This window comes from Falco punctatus (assembly GCF_963210335.1).
Source record: "Falco punctatus genome assembly, chromosome: 21".
NCBI lineage: Eukaryota > Metazoa > Chordata > Aves > Falconiformes > Falconidae > Falco > Falco punctatus.
The window spans coordinates 18,631-34,952 of record NC_137601.1 but is presented as its reverse complement, the minus strand read 5'-3'; the positions used below and the strand labels follow the sequence as shown (position 1 = coordinate 34,952).

The 16,322-nt window shown below is 59.6% G+C and overlaps 1 protein-coding gene across 2 annotated transcripts; it reads left to right on the top strand.

Annotated features, from left to right (window-relative positions):
• The first annotated feature begins 7,117 nt into the window (after window positions 1-7,117).
• On the top strand, window positions 7,118-14,768 carry SH3BP5L (SH3 binding domain protein 5 like). Of its 2 annotated transcripts, XM_080370784.1 has the most exons (7): window positions 7,118-7,584; window positions 7,725-7,787; window positions 12,357-12,485; window positions 12,569-12,730; window positions 13,133-13,306; window positions 14,329-14,514; window positions 14,611-14,768. In XM_080370784.1, exons 1-7 carry the CDS (start codon window positions 7,360-7,362, stop codon window positions 14,740-14,742), a joined length of 1,071 nt encoding a protein of 356 aa, XP_080226910.1. In that variant the 5' UTR covers window positions 7,118-7,359; the 3' UTR covers window positions 14,743-14,768. The 2 variants fall into 2 exon arrangements, with proteins under 2 accessions (XP_080226910.1, XP_080226909.1); XM_080370783.1 differs by having other exon boundaries at window positions 7,123-7,584; window positions 14,329-14,768.
• Window positions 14,769-16,322: the final 1,554 nt, after the last annotated feature.

Sequence of the window (16,322 nt, the reverse complement as noted above, 5' to 3'; positions counted from 1 at the left end):
TAAAAAATCGCGCATAGGCGTACACGGATCGTTCGTGTGGATAAAGGGTGGATGCTGAGCGTCCAGATGAAGTCCCTGACCCATTTCTTATGGCGCTATGGCCAAATGACAGGTCCTTGCTTTCAATGCAATGTTTTCTCACCATCAGAGCGCCACGTCACCTGCCAGGGAGGAAGGCTCTGGAGTGCGCATTTCCCCCCCTGAACATCCCGTAAGGTGAGTGGGTTTTTTATTTTTTTTTTTTTAAAGTGTAAGCTATACGGTTCATTATAAAGGGGAATCAAAAACTTTTTTTTTGTTGTTGTTGTTGTTGTTTAGGCAGAGGGTGTGTTTTTCTACTGTTTTTCTACTTACGGCGGAGGTGGAAAAGCATAAAAGTATAAAAGACGTTACCACATCCTTGTCTATGCGTTCCTGGCAGTTGTTTTCTTTGCTATTCAATTTTTATTTTTACTCAGCCGGCATTGTTACATGAATTGTTAATAGCCAATTGTTCCCAGGTTCTTGTTTGCTATTAAATTGTTACTGCGTTAACTATATAACTGTATATAACTATATAACCCGTGTGGTCGACTGTGCATTTTGGCGTACCACTCGAATTTGTTTAACGCCATCGGGTGAAACCATAGTAACAAACTGCACGTTAGTTCTAGCGTTTTGAATTGATCTCATAAAACACGGAACGGCACATGGCAAAAACAATAAGGCGGCGAATCCACATAACAAACAAAATTGACATCCGTGGCCAGTCCCTGAATCCTAAAGGACTCCCACATACCAAAAAGTTGAACGGGTTTACGGATGTCGGGTAAACTGAGGACAGGTGCTTCTACCAGATCTCTTTTTATATTTTCCCAACGATTCGCATCTTCAGGGGACCATTTTACCAACCCGTTTTTAGCTAATTTTTCGTACAAGAATTTTACTTTCCTGCTGTAATTTTCTATCCACTGTCGACAATACCCTAAATAATCCCAATAACCGTCTTATCTGTCTTTTATTAGTGGGCGCTGTCAGAGACAAAATTCCTTTTACTCTTTCGGGATCTAATTTCTTGTGTCCCTTTGTGAGCCAATGTCCCAAATATTTTACCTCTCCTTCAAGTAAACTGTAATTTGGACTTAGAAACCTTTAACCCCTTGAGGCCTAAAAAGCTCAATGATTTGATGCTCTCATTTCTGACTCCTTCTTGAGTTTTTCCAGCCATCAATAAATCATCCAGGTATTGTATTAGAATTAGTCCCTGACTTAATTCGTAAGATTCCGGTAACCGTTCCAGAGCTTGTCCAAACAAGTTCGGGGACTCTGTGAATCCCTGGGGCAAAACGGTCCCGCCGTAACTGTCGTTTTCTACGGGTCTTGGGGTTCTCCCACTCGAAAGCAAAACAGCCCCTTACATTTTTCTTCTAAGGGACGAGGCCAAAAAGCATCTTTTAGAACTCTACACCGTTTATAATCTGGACTTAACTGATTAAGTAATAGCGTGCAGGTTAGCCACCGCAGGGAACCGGGAAATGGTTCGTTCGTTTGCAGCTCTCAGATCTTGTACTAAGTGGTAAGACCCATCTGGGGTTTTTTTACGGGCAATATGGGAGTGTTGTGGGGAGACGTAGCGGGTTCCGAAAGCCCCTGGGCCAAAAGTCCCTCAATTACTGGCTGCACCCCTTCTCTCCCCCCTCTAGAGATGGGATAATGTTTTATCCTAATTGGCCGGTCTGGGTCTTTTACGGAGACCGCGATGGGTTTGATATTTAATTTTCCCACCGACCCTGGGCTATACCAATTTTCTGGATTAATCTTGGCTTCACCTTCCGCGGTTAATAAGCGTAATCTTACTTTTAATTCCCCTCGACCTGCTTCCAAATCGATTCCTAATTCCACCATCAGGTCTCGTCCCAGAAGGTTACACTCAGCTTCTGGGGCCGATAAAAATGTTCCCACCCCGTATTTATTTGGAGCTTCTATTGTTACGTTCCTTACCAGGGGCGCTTTGAAAGGTTCTCCCTTAGCACCGGTTACTTGGAGTTTATCCCTTGATTCAACACATCCAGATGGTAACTTTTGGACGGTTGATCTTTCGGCGCCCGAGTCCACGAGGAACTCGAACGTTTCGTTGCTGAGGACCCAATTTTAATTTTATCAAGGGCTCGGTAACCTTAGGGGTCCCCAGCAAACAGAGCCCCTGACCCCCCTAATCTTCCTTAGAAATCTTCTCATCCTGCATCCTTTTCCGACAATTTCTCCGCAAATGTCCCTTCTTGTGACAATAAAAACATTCCATTTCTTGCGAACCAAATCTTCTTCTCAGGTCTACTGGACCCCTCTGGGGACTGTTTCTTCTCCTACCCAGATTTTGCCCTTCTCTTACAGCTGCCATGAGGATTCTGGCTTGTTTCTTCTGATTTTCTTCTTCCCTTCTCACATACACCTTCTGAGCTTCTCGTAACAATTCATCCAACCCCGTTTCTTGCCAATCTTCTATTTTATTTAACTTTTTTCTTATGTCTGTCCAAGAGTTATGTACAAATTGAGTTTTCAGCAGAGCTTGACCCACTTGACTATCGGGATCGAACTCAGAACACAGCTGTAAACTCCTTCTCAATCTTTCTAGCCATTTGGCGGGGGTTTCATCTTTTTTCTGTTTTTCGTTAAAGGCGTTATTAATATTTTGTCCTCTAATCCCCTGAATTATCATACCCCGGAGATCTACCATGTTGTTTCTATGGACGGGGTCTTGATTGTTCCAACTGGGCCTTTGCAGGGGCCATTTTTCCTCTCCGGCGGGACCTTGCTGGTGTCTCTGGTCCCAGTGCCTCACACCTGCCGTTCTGATCATTCTTCGTTCTTCGTACGTGAACAAGATGTTTAAAATAGCCTCCATCTCGTCCCAAGTATAAACGTTAGGCCCCAGGAACTGATCGAAACGTTCGGCTACCCCCAACGGGTCCTCTAACAAGCGTCCCATTTCTTTCTTAAATCCCCTCACGTCCCGGGAGCTGAGGGGTACGGACACAAACCCGACGGCGGGCTGCGGTCCCCCCACAGCCGTCTCCCTTAACGGATACAACAGATTTTCCTCCCTCCTTTCTCTAGTTTGACTCTGAGCCGTTATTTGATCGGGAGGGGCCTCTCCCTGGGGTTGGGGGGGTGCTGTTGGAGGAGGGTCGTGCTCAGGACCTGGTGGGGGAATATAGGGTGGGGGAGAGGCTGGAGGTTTGTCTACATCCCGCCTTTCCTTCCTATTCTTTTTCTTTTCTTTTAATGGGAAGAAATCAGCGGCCTGGGCCGTTGCCAGGATCCACAGAAAGGCGTACTCGCTCTCCTCCTCATTGAACGGTCGTTTGGCGTTAACGTATACGTTTAATTGTCGACATATCCAACCCTCAAAAGATCCATAAACCGGCCAATATAAATCTTTTCTTATTTGTTTTCCTCCCCACACTTCCATACAACAACGGACCATTTTCTCCTTGGACCTCCCCTTTAGAGAAGGGGAATTATCCCAATAGTGGATCATTAGGGCTAACGGGCTTTCTTGGGGTACATCGGGGAGCCCACCCCCACCCCGTATCTCCTGCGTGGAACGAGAAGCCTTACTCTCCTTCTGGCCCATCCTCCGGGAGCGCCTCCTCGCACTCAAAATCCACTCCGCTGGTGGCCCACGTCCTGGCGGAACGGTGGGAGCCGCGCTGCAGGGAGGTCCACGCTCGCTTCGCCCGGCAGACGACTAAGCCCGGTGGACGTCTCGAGCCACTCGCACCCCGGGTACCCCACCCCCGACCGAACGGAACCACAAAATAGTCACTCACTGCCGGGTCTTCAAACCGCCTCTTCGTGCACAAAAATGACGGGGAACTGCAGTATCTCCTTCCTCTTTTTATTTATTTATTTATTTTTTTTTTTTTTTTTGCTTTCCTCTCTCGGTTCGGAGAATCCAGGCGAGCTAAGTCGGAATCTCGTCCGGGACCATCTGAAGATGGGGCACCCTCCCAGGGTTGTTGTATATTCCGAGTCGGCTGCCCGGATCCGAGTCACGGCGCCAAATTTCTTCTAGTTAAATTGAAAAAGACGGAGCCCAAATCAATTCGCTAAACGTAGGAAAGCAAAAGCGGCGCTGGGGCGGCCGGGGAGTCGCAGCTCCACCGAGGGCTCGCAAATCCAGGCGAGCTAAACGGCTTTTTTTAATCTTCGTGGAGGTCGGTTTCGGTCTCTTTGGTACGTCCCTCGGCTTCCTCCGTGATCGTGGTTTCTCGCTTAAGGTAGTTTCGATAAAACGGCGGTTACAAAACGCAATCTTTAAACAAAACCACAAATTGCCACAGCAACGTAGCAGCAGCGGGGTTTTAACGTTTGTCTTTAAGATAATGTAGGACACTCCCACGTCTGGCTCCTCTTGCTTAACGCGTTTGATCAGCAAATTACCCCGAGCTCCTCATTTCACCCCGGGGACCCATCCCCCGACCGGAAGGAACCGCAATGCACTCACTCACCGCCGAGTCCTCGTCCGGCTCTTCGCGCGCAAAAATGACGGGGAACTGCAGTTTCTTTTCCTAGGATCCTTTTTTTTTTAATTTTTTAAAATTTTTTTTTAATTATTTTATTTATTTATTTATTTATTTTAATTTTTTTTTTTTTTTTTTTTTTTTTTTTTTTTTGCTTTCCTATCTCAGTTCGGAAAATCCAGGCGGGCCGTGATAAGTAACCCAGGGTGATTTGCTGAGCGAATGAGGTTTGAACCAAAGGAACGATCCTGCTGCGACAGATTGGAGAAGGTTCTATCCGGCGAGAAAAAAAAAAACCCCACGAGGTGACGAGACGAGACGCACCTTCTCAAGGCAAACGTTAAACCACAATCTCGCGTCACTACGGCAACCTTGACTTTGTATAGACCTCGGTGTAAAAATAGATCCGTTTTGTAATTCCCAGCTTCGAAGCGGAGCTGTCTGCTGGAACCCGCCTGGAAGCCGGGGGTGAAAGGGCTGGGTCACGCGTCCGACCCGGCGCGCCTGGATGTGCGCAAAAAAAATAAATTTTTTACTTAGTGAATTTATTTCAGACTCCAGTTATTTCAATTTCAACTAGAACAGTACCTATACTTGCGGATACGCATCCATATACGTGCCTATAGACATCTGTATGTATCTATGCTGGTCGATATGCATCCATATAAGTGCCTATAGACGTCTGTATGTATCTATGCTGGTCAATATGCATCCATATAAGTGCCTATAGACGTCTGTATGTATCTATGCTGGTCGATATGCATCCATATAAGTGCCTATAGACGTCTGTATGTATCTATGCTGGTCAATATGCATCCATATATGTGCCTATAGATGTCTGTATGTATCTATGCTGGTCGATACGCATCCATATATGTGCCTATAGACGTCTGTATGTATCTATGCTGGTCGATATGCATCCATATAAGTGCCTATAGACGTCTGTATGTATCTATGCTGGTCGATATGCATCCATATAAGTGCCTATAGACGTCTGTATGTATCTATGCTGGTCAATATGCATCCATATATGTGCCTATAGATGTCTGTATGTATCTATGCTGGTCGATACGCATCCATATATGTGCCTATAGACGTCTGTATGTATCTATGCTGGTCGATATGCATCCATATATGTGCCTATAGACGTCTGTATGTATCTATGCTGGCTGATATGCATCCATATAAGTGTCTATACTATACGCCTCTATACGTGCCAATACGTATCTATACGTGCCTATAGGCCCCATGTCGGCCCCCATCAGCCTCAGCACCCCCCCCCCCGAACCGTCCCGAAGTCCCAGGGGGACAGACGGCGCTTTCCTAACGGGGTCGAGTCGCTTTAACGGGGGCAGCCGCCATCTTGAGGCGCGGCGGCGGCGGCGCCGTAAAACAAGATGGCGGCGCCCAGCGAGCCCCCCCCCCGCCGCCATTTGCCCACCCCGCCTGGAGGCGGAGCGGGGCCAGGCGGAGAGCGGCGGATCGTTCCTCACAGTCACTCAACTCCGCGCCTCGTTGGAAGCCGCCGGGACCGGGCGGGTTGTGGAGGGAGCGGGGGGGGTGGGGGTGGGCAGAGCGGCTCTGGGAGCCGCCATGTTGTACGGTGGGAGGAGGCGGGGCGAGGCGCCGGAAGCCGCTTCCGGTTCCGGTGGCGGGTGCGGCGCGCGCCGCGGGGGGGCGGACGTGGAGCCGCTGTGGCGGAGCGGGAGGTAAACACAGGCCGCGGCCCCGCCTTGGGGGGGGGGGGGGCGTTAGTGGGGGGGTTTGGGGGGGCCAGGAGGGTTGGGGGGGGCTTAGGGGGTGTTGGGGGGGGGATGTTGGGGGGGGAGGGGCCATGAGGGAGGGGGACGGGGGTGGGGGACACTGAGGGGATATGGGGGACGGTGCGTTCGGGGGGGCGTTAGGGGGATGGGGGGGCATTGGGGGGCTACAGGGGTCGCTGGAGGGGTGGGGGGCATTGGGGGGGCTACAGGGGTCACTGGAGGGGTGGGGGGGCATTGGGGGGGCTACAGGGGTCACTGGAGGGGTGGGGGGGCATTGGGGGGGCTACGGGGGTCGCTGGAGGGTGGGGGGGCATTGGGGGGGCTACAGGGGTCACTGGAGGGGTGGGGGGGGCATTGGGGGGGCTACGGGGGTCGCTGGAGGGTGGGGAGGCATTGGGGGGGCTACGGGGGTCGCTGGAGGGGTGGGGGGCATTGGGGGGGCTACGGGGTTACTGGAGGGGTGGGGGGCATTGGGGGGGCTACAGGGGTCACTGGAGGGGTGGGGGGCATTGGGGGGGCTACAGGGGTCACTGGAGGGGTGGGGGGCATTGGGGGGGCTACAGGGGTCACTGGAGGGGTGGGGGGCATTGGGGGGGCTACAGGGGTCACTGGAGGGGTGGGGGGGCATTGAAGGGCTATTTGGGGGGGGGGATGGGGGGGCAGTGCCATGGCGGGGGCTGTTTGGGGGGGCTGTTAGAGGAACGGGGGCATTGGAGAAGGGGGGGGGGATATGTGGGGGGCACTGGAGGGGTCTAGGGGGAGGGAGTTTGCTGGGGGGGGGGCGCCTCGTGGGGTTTGGGGGAGGGGCTGACTTTTTCCCGGTTGTTTTCCAGCCCCCCCCCCTCCCCCCCTCCCATCTTGTTCCGGCCGATCCAGCTCCCGGCTCGTCGTCCCTGGGGGGTGGGGGGGTGTCTCTTCCAGGGGTGGGGGGCATCCCCCCCCCCCCTCCCCCCCTCCCCAAATGAACTAGGGCCCCTTGCTGTGCGCGGGGGGGGGCTGGCGCTGAATGGCCCCCCCGCTGAGATGCTGCCCTCCCCCCCCCTGAAGCGAAGCGGACCCCGAGACGTCGCCTGGAGTGGGGGGGGGATCCCGCCATGGGGGACGCGGAGGAGGGGCTGCTCTGGGGGGCAAACGGGGGAGACGGCCGGCAGACCCCTCCCGGGCAGCTGGGGGGCTCCCGGGGGGGGGGAGGGGAGGAGGAGGAGGGGGGGGCGACCGTAGCAGGGGGGGCGTGCGAGGGCGAGGAGCCCGGGACACCCCCAAAAGTGGTCGGGGAGGAGGAGGAGGAGGAGGAGGAAGAGCTGGACCCCAGGATACAGGTGAGGAGAATCTTTTTCCCAGTTTCCCCCATTTGTATTTTTATTTTTTATTATTTATTATTATTATTTTTTTTTTGGGGGGGGGGTCGCGTTTCTCTCCCCTCACCCCCCGTTTGGGTTCCCCCCCCCCCCCCCCCCAGGAGGAGCTGGAGCATCTCAACCAGGCCAACGAGGAGATCAACCGCGTGGAGCTGCAGCTGGATGTGAGCGGCGCCACCAGTCTGAACTGGTCCCCATCCCCGGTCCTGAACTGGTCCCCATCCCCGGTCCTGAACTGGTCCCCATCCCCGGTCCTGAACTGGTCCCCATCCCCGGTCCTGAACTGGTCCCCATCCCCGGTCCTGAACTGGTCCCCCCATCCCCGGTCCTGAACTGGTGTCCCCATCCCCGGTCCTGAACTGGTCCCCATCCCCGGTCCTGAACTGGTGTCCCCATCCCCCCCCGGTCCTGAACTGGTCCCCATCCCCGGTCCTGAACTGGTGTCCCCATCCCCCCCCGGTCCTGAACTGGTCCCCATCCCCGGTCCTGAACTGGTGTCCCCATCCCCGGTCCTGAACTGGTCCCCATCCCCGGTCCTGAACTGGTGTCCCCATCCCCGGTCCTGAACTGGTCCCCATCCCCGGTCCTGAACTGGTCCCCATCCCCGGTCCTGAACTGGTCCCCATCCCCAGTCCTGAACTGGTCCCCCCATCCCCGGTCCTGAACTGGTCCCCCCATCCCCGGTCCTGAACTGGTCCCCATCCCCAGTCCTGAACTGGTGTCCCCATCCCCCCCCGGTCCTGAACTGGTCCCCATCCCCGGTCCTGAACTGGTCCCCATCCCCGGTCCTGAACTGGTGTCCCCATCCCCCCCCGGTCCTGAACTGGTCCCCATCCCCGGTCCTGAACTGGTGTCCCCATCCCCCCCCGGTCCTGAACTGGTCCCCATCCCCGGTCCTGAACTGGTGTCCCCATCCCCGGTCCTGAACTGGTCCCCATCCCCGGTCCTGAACTGGTCCCCATCCCCGGTCCTGAACTGGTCCCCCCATCCCCCCCCGGTCCTGAACTGGTCCCCATCCCCGGTCCTGAACTGGTCCCCATCCCCGGTCCTGAACTGGTCCCCCCATCCCCGGTCCTGAACTGGTCCCCATCCCCGGTCCTGAACTGGTCCCCATCCCCGCTCTGGAACTGGTCCCCATCCCCAGTCCGGAACTGGTCCCCATCCCCGGTCCTGAACTGGTCCCCATCCCCGGTCCTGAACTGGTCCCCATCCCCGGTCCTGAACTGGTCCCCCCATCCCCGGTCCTGAACTGGTCCCCATCCCCGGTCCTGAACTGGTCCCCATCCCCGGTCCTGAACTGGTCCCCCCATCCGCCCCCGGTCCTGAACTGGTCCCCATCCCCGGTCCTGAACTGGTCCCCATCCCCAGTCCTGAACTGGTCCCCCCATCCCCGGTCCTGAACTGGTCCCCATCCCCGGTCCTGAACTGGTCCCCCCATCCCCGGTCCTGAACTGGTCCCCCCATCCCCGGTCCTGAACTGGTCCCCATCCCCAGTCCTGAACTGGTCCCCCCATCCCCGGTCCTGAACTGGTGTCCCCATCCCCGGTCCTGAACTGGTCCCCCCATCCCCGGTCCTGAACTGGTCCCCATCCCCGGTCCGGAACTGGTCCCCCCATCCCCGGTCAGGAACTGGTCCCCCCATCCCCAGTCCTGAACTGGTCCCCATCCCCGGTCCTGAACTGGTCCCCCCATCCCCCCCCCGGTCCTGAACTGGTCCCCCCATCCCCCCCCGGTCCTGAACTGGTCCCCCCATCCCCGGTCCTGAACTGGTCCCCCCATCCCCGGTCCTGAACTGGTCCCCATCCCCGGTCCTGAACTGGTCCCCCCATCCCCGGTCCTGAACTGGTCCCCCCATCCCCAGTCCTGAACTGGTCCCCATCCCCGGTCCAGAACTGGTCCCCCCATCCCCGGTCCTGAACTGGTCCCCCCATCCCCGGTCCAGAACTGGTCCCCCCATCCCCAGTCCTGAACTGGTCCCCATCCCCGGTCCTGAACTGGTCCCCATCCCCGGTCCTGAACTGGTCCCCCCATCCCCCCCCGGTCCTGAACTGGTCCCCATCCCCGGTCCTGAACTGGTCCCCATCCCCAGTCCTGAACTGGTCCCCCCATCCCCGGTCCTGAACTGGTCCCCCCATCCCCGGTCCTGAACTGGTCCCCATCCCCGGTCCTGAACTGGTCCCCCCATCCCCCCCCGGTCCTGAACTGGTCCCCATCCCCGGTCCTGAACTGGTCCCCATCCCCAGTCCTGAACTGGTCCCCCCATCCCCGGTCCTGAACTGGTCCCCCCATCCCCGGTCCTGAACTGGTCCCCATCCCCAGTCCTGAACTGGTCCCCATCCCCGGTCTGGAACTGGTCCCCATCCCCAGTCCGGAACTGGTCCCCATCCCCGGTCTGGAACTGGTCCCCATCCCCAGTCCGGAACTGGTCCCCATCCCCAGTCCGGAACTGGTCCCCATCCCCGGTCCTGAACTGGTCCCCATCCCCGGTCCTGAACTGGTGTCCCCATCCCCGGTCCTGAACTGGTCCCCCCATCCCCGGTCCTGAACTGGTCCCCATCCCCAGTCCTGAACTGGTCCCCCCATCCCCGGTCCTGAACTGGTCCCCCCATCCCCGGTCCTGAACTGGTCCCCCCATCCCCGGTCCTGAACTGGTCCCCATCCCCGGTCCTGAACTGGTCCCCATCCCCAGTCCTGAACTGGTCCCCCCATCCCCGGTCCTGAACTGGTCCCCCCATCCCCGGTCCTGAACTGGTGTCCCCATCCCCGGTCTGGAACTGGTCCCCATCCCCAGTCCGGAACTGGTCCCCCCATCCCCGGTCCTGAACTGGTCCCCATCCCCGGTCCTGAACTGGTCCCCATCCCCGGTCCTGAACTGGTCCCCCCATCCCCGGTCCTGAACTGGTCCCCATCCCCGGTCCTGAACTGGTCCCCATCCCCAGTCCTGAACTGGTCCCCCCATCCCCGGTCCTGAACTGGTCCCCCCATCCCCGGTCCTGAACTGGTCCCCCCATCCCCGGTCCTGAACTGGTGTCCCCATCCCCAGTCCTGAACTGGTCCCCCCATCCCCGGTCCTGAACTGGTCCCCATCCCCGGTCCGGAACTGGTCCCCCCATCCCCGGTCCGGAACTGGTCCCCCCATCCCCAGTCCTGAACTGGTCCCCATCCCCGGTCCTGAACTGGTGTCCCCATCCCCCCCGGGTCCTGAACTGGTCCCCATCCCCGGTCCTGAACTGGTCCCCATCCCCGGTCCTGAACTGGTCCCCCCATCCCCGGTCCTGAACTGGTCCCCATCCCCGGTCCTGAACTGGTCCCCATCCCCGGTCCTGAACTGGTCCCCATCCCCGGTCCTTAACTGGTCCCCATCCCCGGTCCGGAACTGGTCCCCATCCCCAGTCCGGAACTGGTCCCCATCCCCGGTCCTGAACTGGTCCCCCCATCCCCGGTCCTGAACTGGTCCCCCCATCCCCGGTCCTGAACTGGTCCCCATCCCCGGTCCTGAACTGGTCCCCATCCCCGGTCCTGAACTGGTCCCCCCATCCCCGGTCCTGAACTGGTCCCCATCCCCGGTCCTGAACTGGTGTCCCCATCCCCGGTCCTGAACTGGTGTCCCCATCCCCGGTCCTGAACTGGTCCCCATCCCCGGTCCGGAACTGGTCCCCCCATCCCCGGTCCGGAACTGGTCCCCCCATCCCCAGTCCTGAACTGGTCCCCCCATCCCCGGTCCTGAACTGGTCCCCCCATCCCCCCCCGGTCCTGAACTGGTCCCCATCCCCGGTCCTGAACTGGTCCCCATCCCCGGTCCTGAACTGGTCCCCATCCCCGGTCCTGAACTGGTCCCCCCATCCCCGGTCCTGAACTGGTCCCCATCCCCGGTCCTGAACTGGTCCCCATCCCCAGTCCGGAACTGGTCCCCATCCCCGGTCCTGAACTGGTCCCCCCATCCCCGGTCCTGAACTGGTCCCCATCCCCGGTCCTGAACTGGTCCCCATCCCCGGTCCTGAACTGGTCCCCCCATCCCCCCCCGGTCCTGAACTGGGGTCCCCGTCCTCCCCCGGTCCTGAACTGGTCCCCATCCCCAGTCCTGAACTGGTCCCCATCCCCCCCATCCCCAGTCCTTAACTGGTGTCCCCATCCCCCCCCAAGTCCTGAACTGGTGTCCCTGCCCCCCCGCCCCCAGTCCTGAACTGGTGTCCCCGTCCGTCCCTCCCGCCCCCAGTCCTGAACTGGTGTCCCCGTCCGTCTCCCCCGCCCCCAGTCCTGAACTGGTGTCTCCCCCGCCCCCCCCAAGTCCTCAACTGGTGTCCCCGTCCCCCTGCCCCCAGTCCTTAACTGGTCTCCCCGTGTGTGTCCCCAGTCCTTAACTGGTCTCCCCGTATGTTCCCCCCAGTCCTTAACTGGTCTCCCCGTGTGTGTCCCCAGTCCTTAACTGGTCTCCCCGTATGTCCCCCCCAGTCCTTAACTGGTCTCCCGGTGTGTCCCCCCGGTCCTTAACTGGTCTCCCCGTGTCCCTAACTGGTCCTCTAGCCTTTGTCCCCCGGTTCTCGTCCTACCAGCCCCCCTCCCCCTGCCCCTCCCCCGTTCCTCCCCTGCAGCTCCCCGCTGCTTTTTGGGGGCTGCTTGGTCTCTCTGGGTGCTGTGTGTGGGGGGGGGGGGGGAGGGGGGATGCTGGGGGCGGGGGAGGGGGGAGGGGATGGGTGCCGGGCGACCAACCGTTGTGCCCGGTGGCCCGGCAGGAAGCCCGCACCGCCTATCGCCGCATCCTTTCCGAATCCGCCAGGAAACTCAACGCCCAGGGCTCCCAGTTGGGCAACTGCATCGAAAAAGCTCGACCCTACTACGAAGCCCGGCGCCTCGCCAAGGAGGTACTGATCCCCTCCAGGGTGGGGGTGGGGGTGGGTGGGGGTCTTCCCCGTCGTCGTCGTCATCGTCACCCCGTCGTCGCCAGGCGCAGCAGGAGACGCAGCGGGCGGCCCTGCGGTACGAGCGCGCCGTCAGCATGCACAACGCCGCCCGCGAGATGGTGTTCGTGGCCGAGCAGGGCGTCGTGGCCGATAAAAACCGCCTGGATCCCACCTGGCAGGAGATGCTCAACCACGCCACGCGCAAGGTACGCGGGGGGGGAGGGGTCTCCATCCTCATCGAGGGGGGTGGGATGCAAAGGGACCCCCCCCCCCCAAATTCTGAAGGGGTTGGGGGGTGTCGGCAGGTGAACGAGGCGGAGGAGGAGCGGCTGCGGAGCGAGCGGGAGCACCCGGGGGGGGGTCTCCATCCCCATTAGGGGGGTGGGATGCGAAGGGACCCCCCCCCAAATTCTGAAATGTGTGTGGGGGGGACCCCCCTCCCAAGTTCTGAAGGGGCGGGGGGGTGTCGGCAGGTGAACGAGGCGGAGGAGGAGCAGCTGCTGAGTGAGCGGGAGCACCCGGGGGGGGGTCTCCATCCTCATTGAGGGGGTGGGATGCAAAGGGACCCCCCCCCCCCAAATTCTGAAATGGGTGGGGGGTGCCGGCAGGTGAACGAGGCGGAGGAGGAGCGGCTGCGGAGCGAGCGGGAGCACCAGCGCGTGACGCGGCTGTGCCAGCAGGCCGAGGCCAGGGTGCAGGCGCTGCAGAAATCCCTCAAGCGCGTCATCGTCAAGAGCAAACCCTACTTCGAGCTGAAAGCCCAGTTCAACCAGATCCTGGAGGTACTGGGAAAGCTGGGAGAGGGGGGAGGGGGAAGCGGGGCGACGCCTCTAGGCACCCAGATCAGAACCGGTCCCTACGCTGGCCCTTTAACTGGTCCCTCGGTCTTTGTCCCCCACCACATAACCAGTCCCTAACTGGTCCTTTAACTGGTCCCTCGGTCTTTGTCCCCCAGCACATAACCAGTCCCTAACTGGCCCTTTAACTGGTCCCTCGGTCTTTGTCACCCAGTCCCTAACTGGTCCCCCACGTCCCTAACTGGTCCCCCACGTCCCTAACTAGTCCCTAGGCTTTGTCCCCCACCCCATAACCAGTCCCTAACTGGTCCCCCACGTCCCTAACTGGTCCCCCACGTCCCTAACTGGTCCCCAGGCTTTGTCCCCCACCCCATAACCAGTCCCTAACTGGCCCCCCCAGTCCCTAACTGGTCCCTCAGTCTTTGTCCCCCAGCCCCCTTGGGCCGGTGAGGGGCGCGGGGATCCCGTTTTGGGGTGGGGGTGGGGGGGATGCGGCTATTTTCCGCCGGCTTTTGGGGTGAGGGGGGAGCGGGGAGGAGAAACGGGCGGGTGGGGGGGGGCCTCCTCCTCCCCCCCTCGCGTTGGGGGACCCTCCTCCTCCCCCCCTCGCGTTGGGGGACCCTCCTCCTCCCCCCTCGCGTTGGGGGACCCTCCTCCTCCCCCCCTCGCGTTGGGGGGCCCTCCTCCTCCCCCCCCTCGCGTTGGGGGACCCTCCTCCTCCCCCCCCTCGCGTTGGGTGTCCTCCTCCCCCCCCTCACATTGGGTGGCCCTCCTCCCCCCCCCCCTCGCGTTGGGGGACCCTCCTCCTCCCCCCCTCGCGTTGGGGGACCCTCCTCCTCCCCCCTCGCGTTGGGGGACCCTCCTCCTCCCCCCCTCGCGTTGGGGGACCCTCCTCCTCCCCCCCCCTCACATTGGGTGGCCCTCCTCCCCCCCCCCTCGCGTTGGGGGTCCCTCCTGCCCCCCCCCTCGCGCTGGGGGGCCGTGGTGGCCGATGCCGTCTCCCCCAGGAGCACAAGGCCAAGGTGACGGCGCTGGAGCGGTCGGTGTCACAAGCCAAAACCCGTTACTCGGTGGCGCTGCGCAACCTGGAGCAGATCAGCGAGCAGATCCACGCGCGTCGCCTCCAGCGCCTCGTCCTTCGCCGGGCTTCACCGGTGGGAGCCGAAACCAGTCCCCGGCACGTCGGTCCCGAGGTGGGGGTGACAGGAGGGACACATTTGGGGGCCGAGTGCCCCCCGGCCGACACTCTCTCGGTGCTCAGCCTTCAAACCATCGCCTCCGACCTGCAGAAGTTCGACTCGGTCGAACATTTGTTGGGTCTGTCGGACGCTACCAGCCTCAACAGCGACGAGCTGGAGGGACGGGAGCAGCGCCGGGGCGCACAGGGTCACTTCAAACATCACCGTAGCATCAGCCTTTAGCCCCCACCCCCCACCCCCCCCAAAAAGGCTTTTCCCCTCCCCCGGGGACCCCCGAAAGCCGACGGGGCTCGGTGGGTGCTGCCGTTACCTCCCGCAGAGGCCACGGCGGGGGGAGGCCGGTGCCGCTTGGAGGCCCCTCGTTGACAGAGGTGATGCCCTTGGGGTGGGGGGGGGCGGGTTTTGGTGGGCTTTGCCCCTCTGAACTTGGTGGAGAAGGTGGGGGAAGGGGGGCGGCAGTGGCAGAGCCCATCCCCCCCCCAGTGCCCGGCGCTGGGACGTGGCGTTACGCTGCACGTTGGGTGTTGGCAGCGAGCGGCTGGGTGGGCGACGCTGCTAACGACGCTGCTAACAACGCTGCTCTCGCGGCTCCCGCTCCACCCCTTAAATCTTGGGGCGGGGGGATGCTCTACCGTGACCCCCACCCACCAAGGACTACCGGGGGGGGGGGGGGGGGGGAGGGGCAACACCCCCCTACCCATCCCCTCCTCCTTCCGCCCCTCCTCCCCCCAAATTTCAGACAGTTCTTCGGGGATTATTTTCCCCCTTTTTTTTTTTTTCCAGCAAAAAGGTGAGGCTGAAGCCAAATTGCACTAACAGGACTCGGAGGGGGGGAGGGGGAGGGGGAGGGGCGGGGGGGAGGCCCCCACTGCAGCTGTTTCGGGGTACAGGGGGTGGGGGTGGGGCTGCGGCCGTGCCGGGGCTGTGATGAGAACCACGCTGGTTCGAGGCAGCCCCGGGGGTGGGGGTGGGGGTGGGGGGGGTCGTTTGGAGTGTTATTATTTTTCCGGCGAGTAAAATTTATCCCCCCTCCCCCTCCACTTCCATGTGGTTTTATTCGCTCCGTCGCACCCGGGATACCCCTCCCCCCCACCCAGGCCCCCCTCCCTGATATTCTGGGATCTGGGGAAGGGTTGGAAACTTCCAGGCGGGAACAAGGGCTTTGGGAACGGGATTGTTGCGGCCCCGTGGCGGCGGTTTTGCTTCCTGAGGTTTTAAAAATCCATCGCGGGGACAGGGTGGAATCACCGAAGCTTGAAAAACGCAGGGAATAGCCCCAAATATTATTAACGTGAATAAAAATCACCGTTATTAGTAAATTGCGTTCGCATTCCCGCCCTAAATTCTCCTTATTCGTGGCTAAAAAAAATTACAGCTTTTAAAAGTATCTCAATTCCCCTCTGAATTCCCCTCTTAATTCCCCAAAGGGTCGATTTTAATGAGTTTAATTTGCCCGTTTACTTGATTTAAAAAAAAAAAAAAAAAAATACAGATTTCCTTTGGAGCAGCGTTGCGTTTTGGGGTAACATCAGGCTGTTTTGGGGTTGTTCCTGCTCTTTCCCCTGGATTCCACCCGGCATTTCAGAGCCAGCTTGAAGGATTTGCAGGGAAAAATAGGAATTTTGGGGGGAAACAGGGAAAAATGGGGAAGGGGGGGTGGGGTTCAGTGCCTTGATTTTGCTTGGGGAAGGGGGCCAGGAGACCGGGACCCCCCCCCCAGAACTGGGGTATCCTGGGGTTTATGGCTGGGAAGGGATGAAGCTGGTGCACCCCTCCCCCCTCAAGGATTTGGGGGTCCTGTT

Coding starts and splice junctions, on each gene's coding strand:
- SH3BP5L (XM_080370783.1), top strand. CDS start 7,360: ATGGGGGACGCGGAGGAGGGGCTGCTCTGGGGGGCAAACGGGGGAGAC. Junction 7,788..12,356: donor GCGTGGAGCTGCAGCTGGAT/GTGAGCGGCGCC, acceptor GTGGCCCGGCAG/GAAGCCCGCACCGCCTATCG. Junction 13,307..14,328: donor AGTTCAACCAGATCCTGGAG/GTACTGGGAAAG, acceptor CGTCTCCCCCAG/GAGCACAAGGCCAAGGTGAC.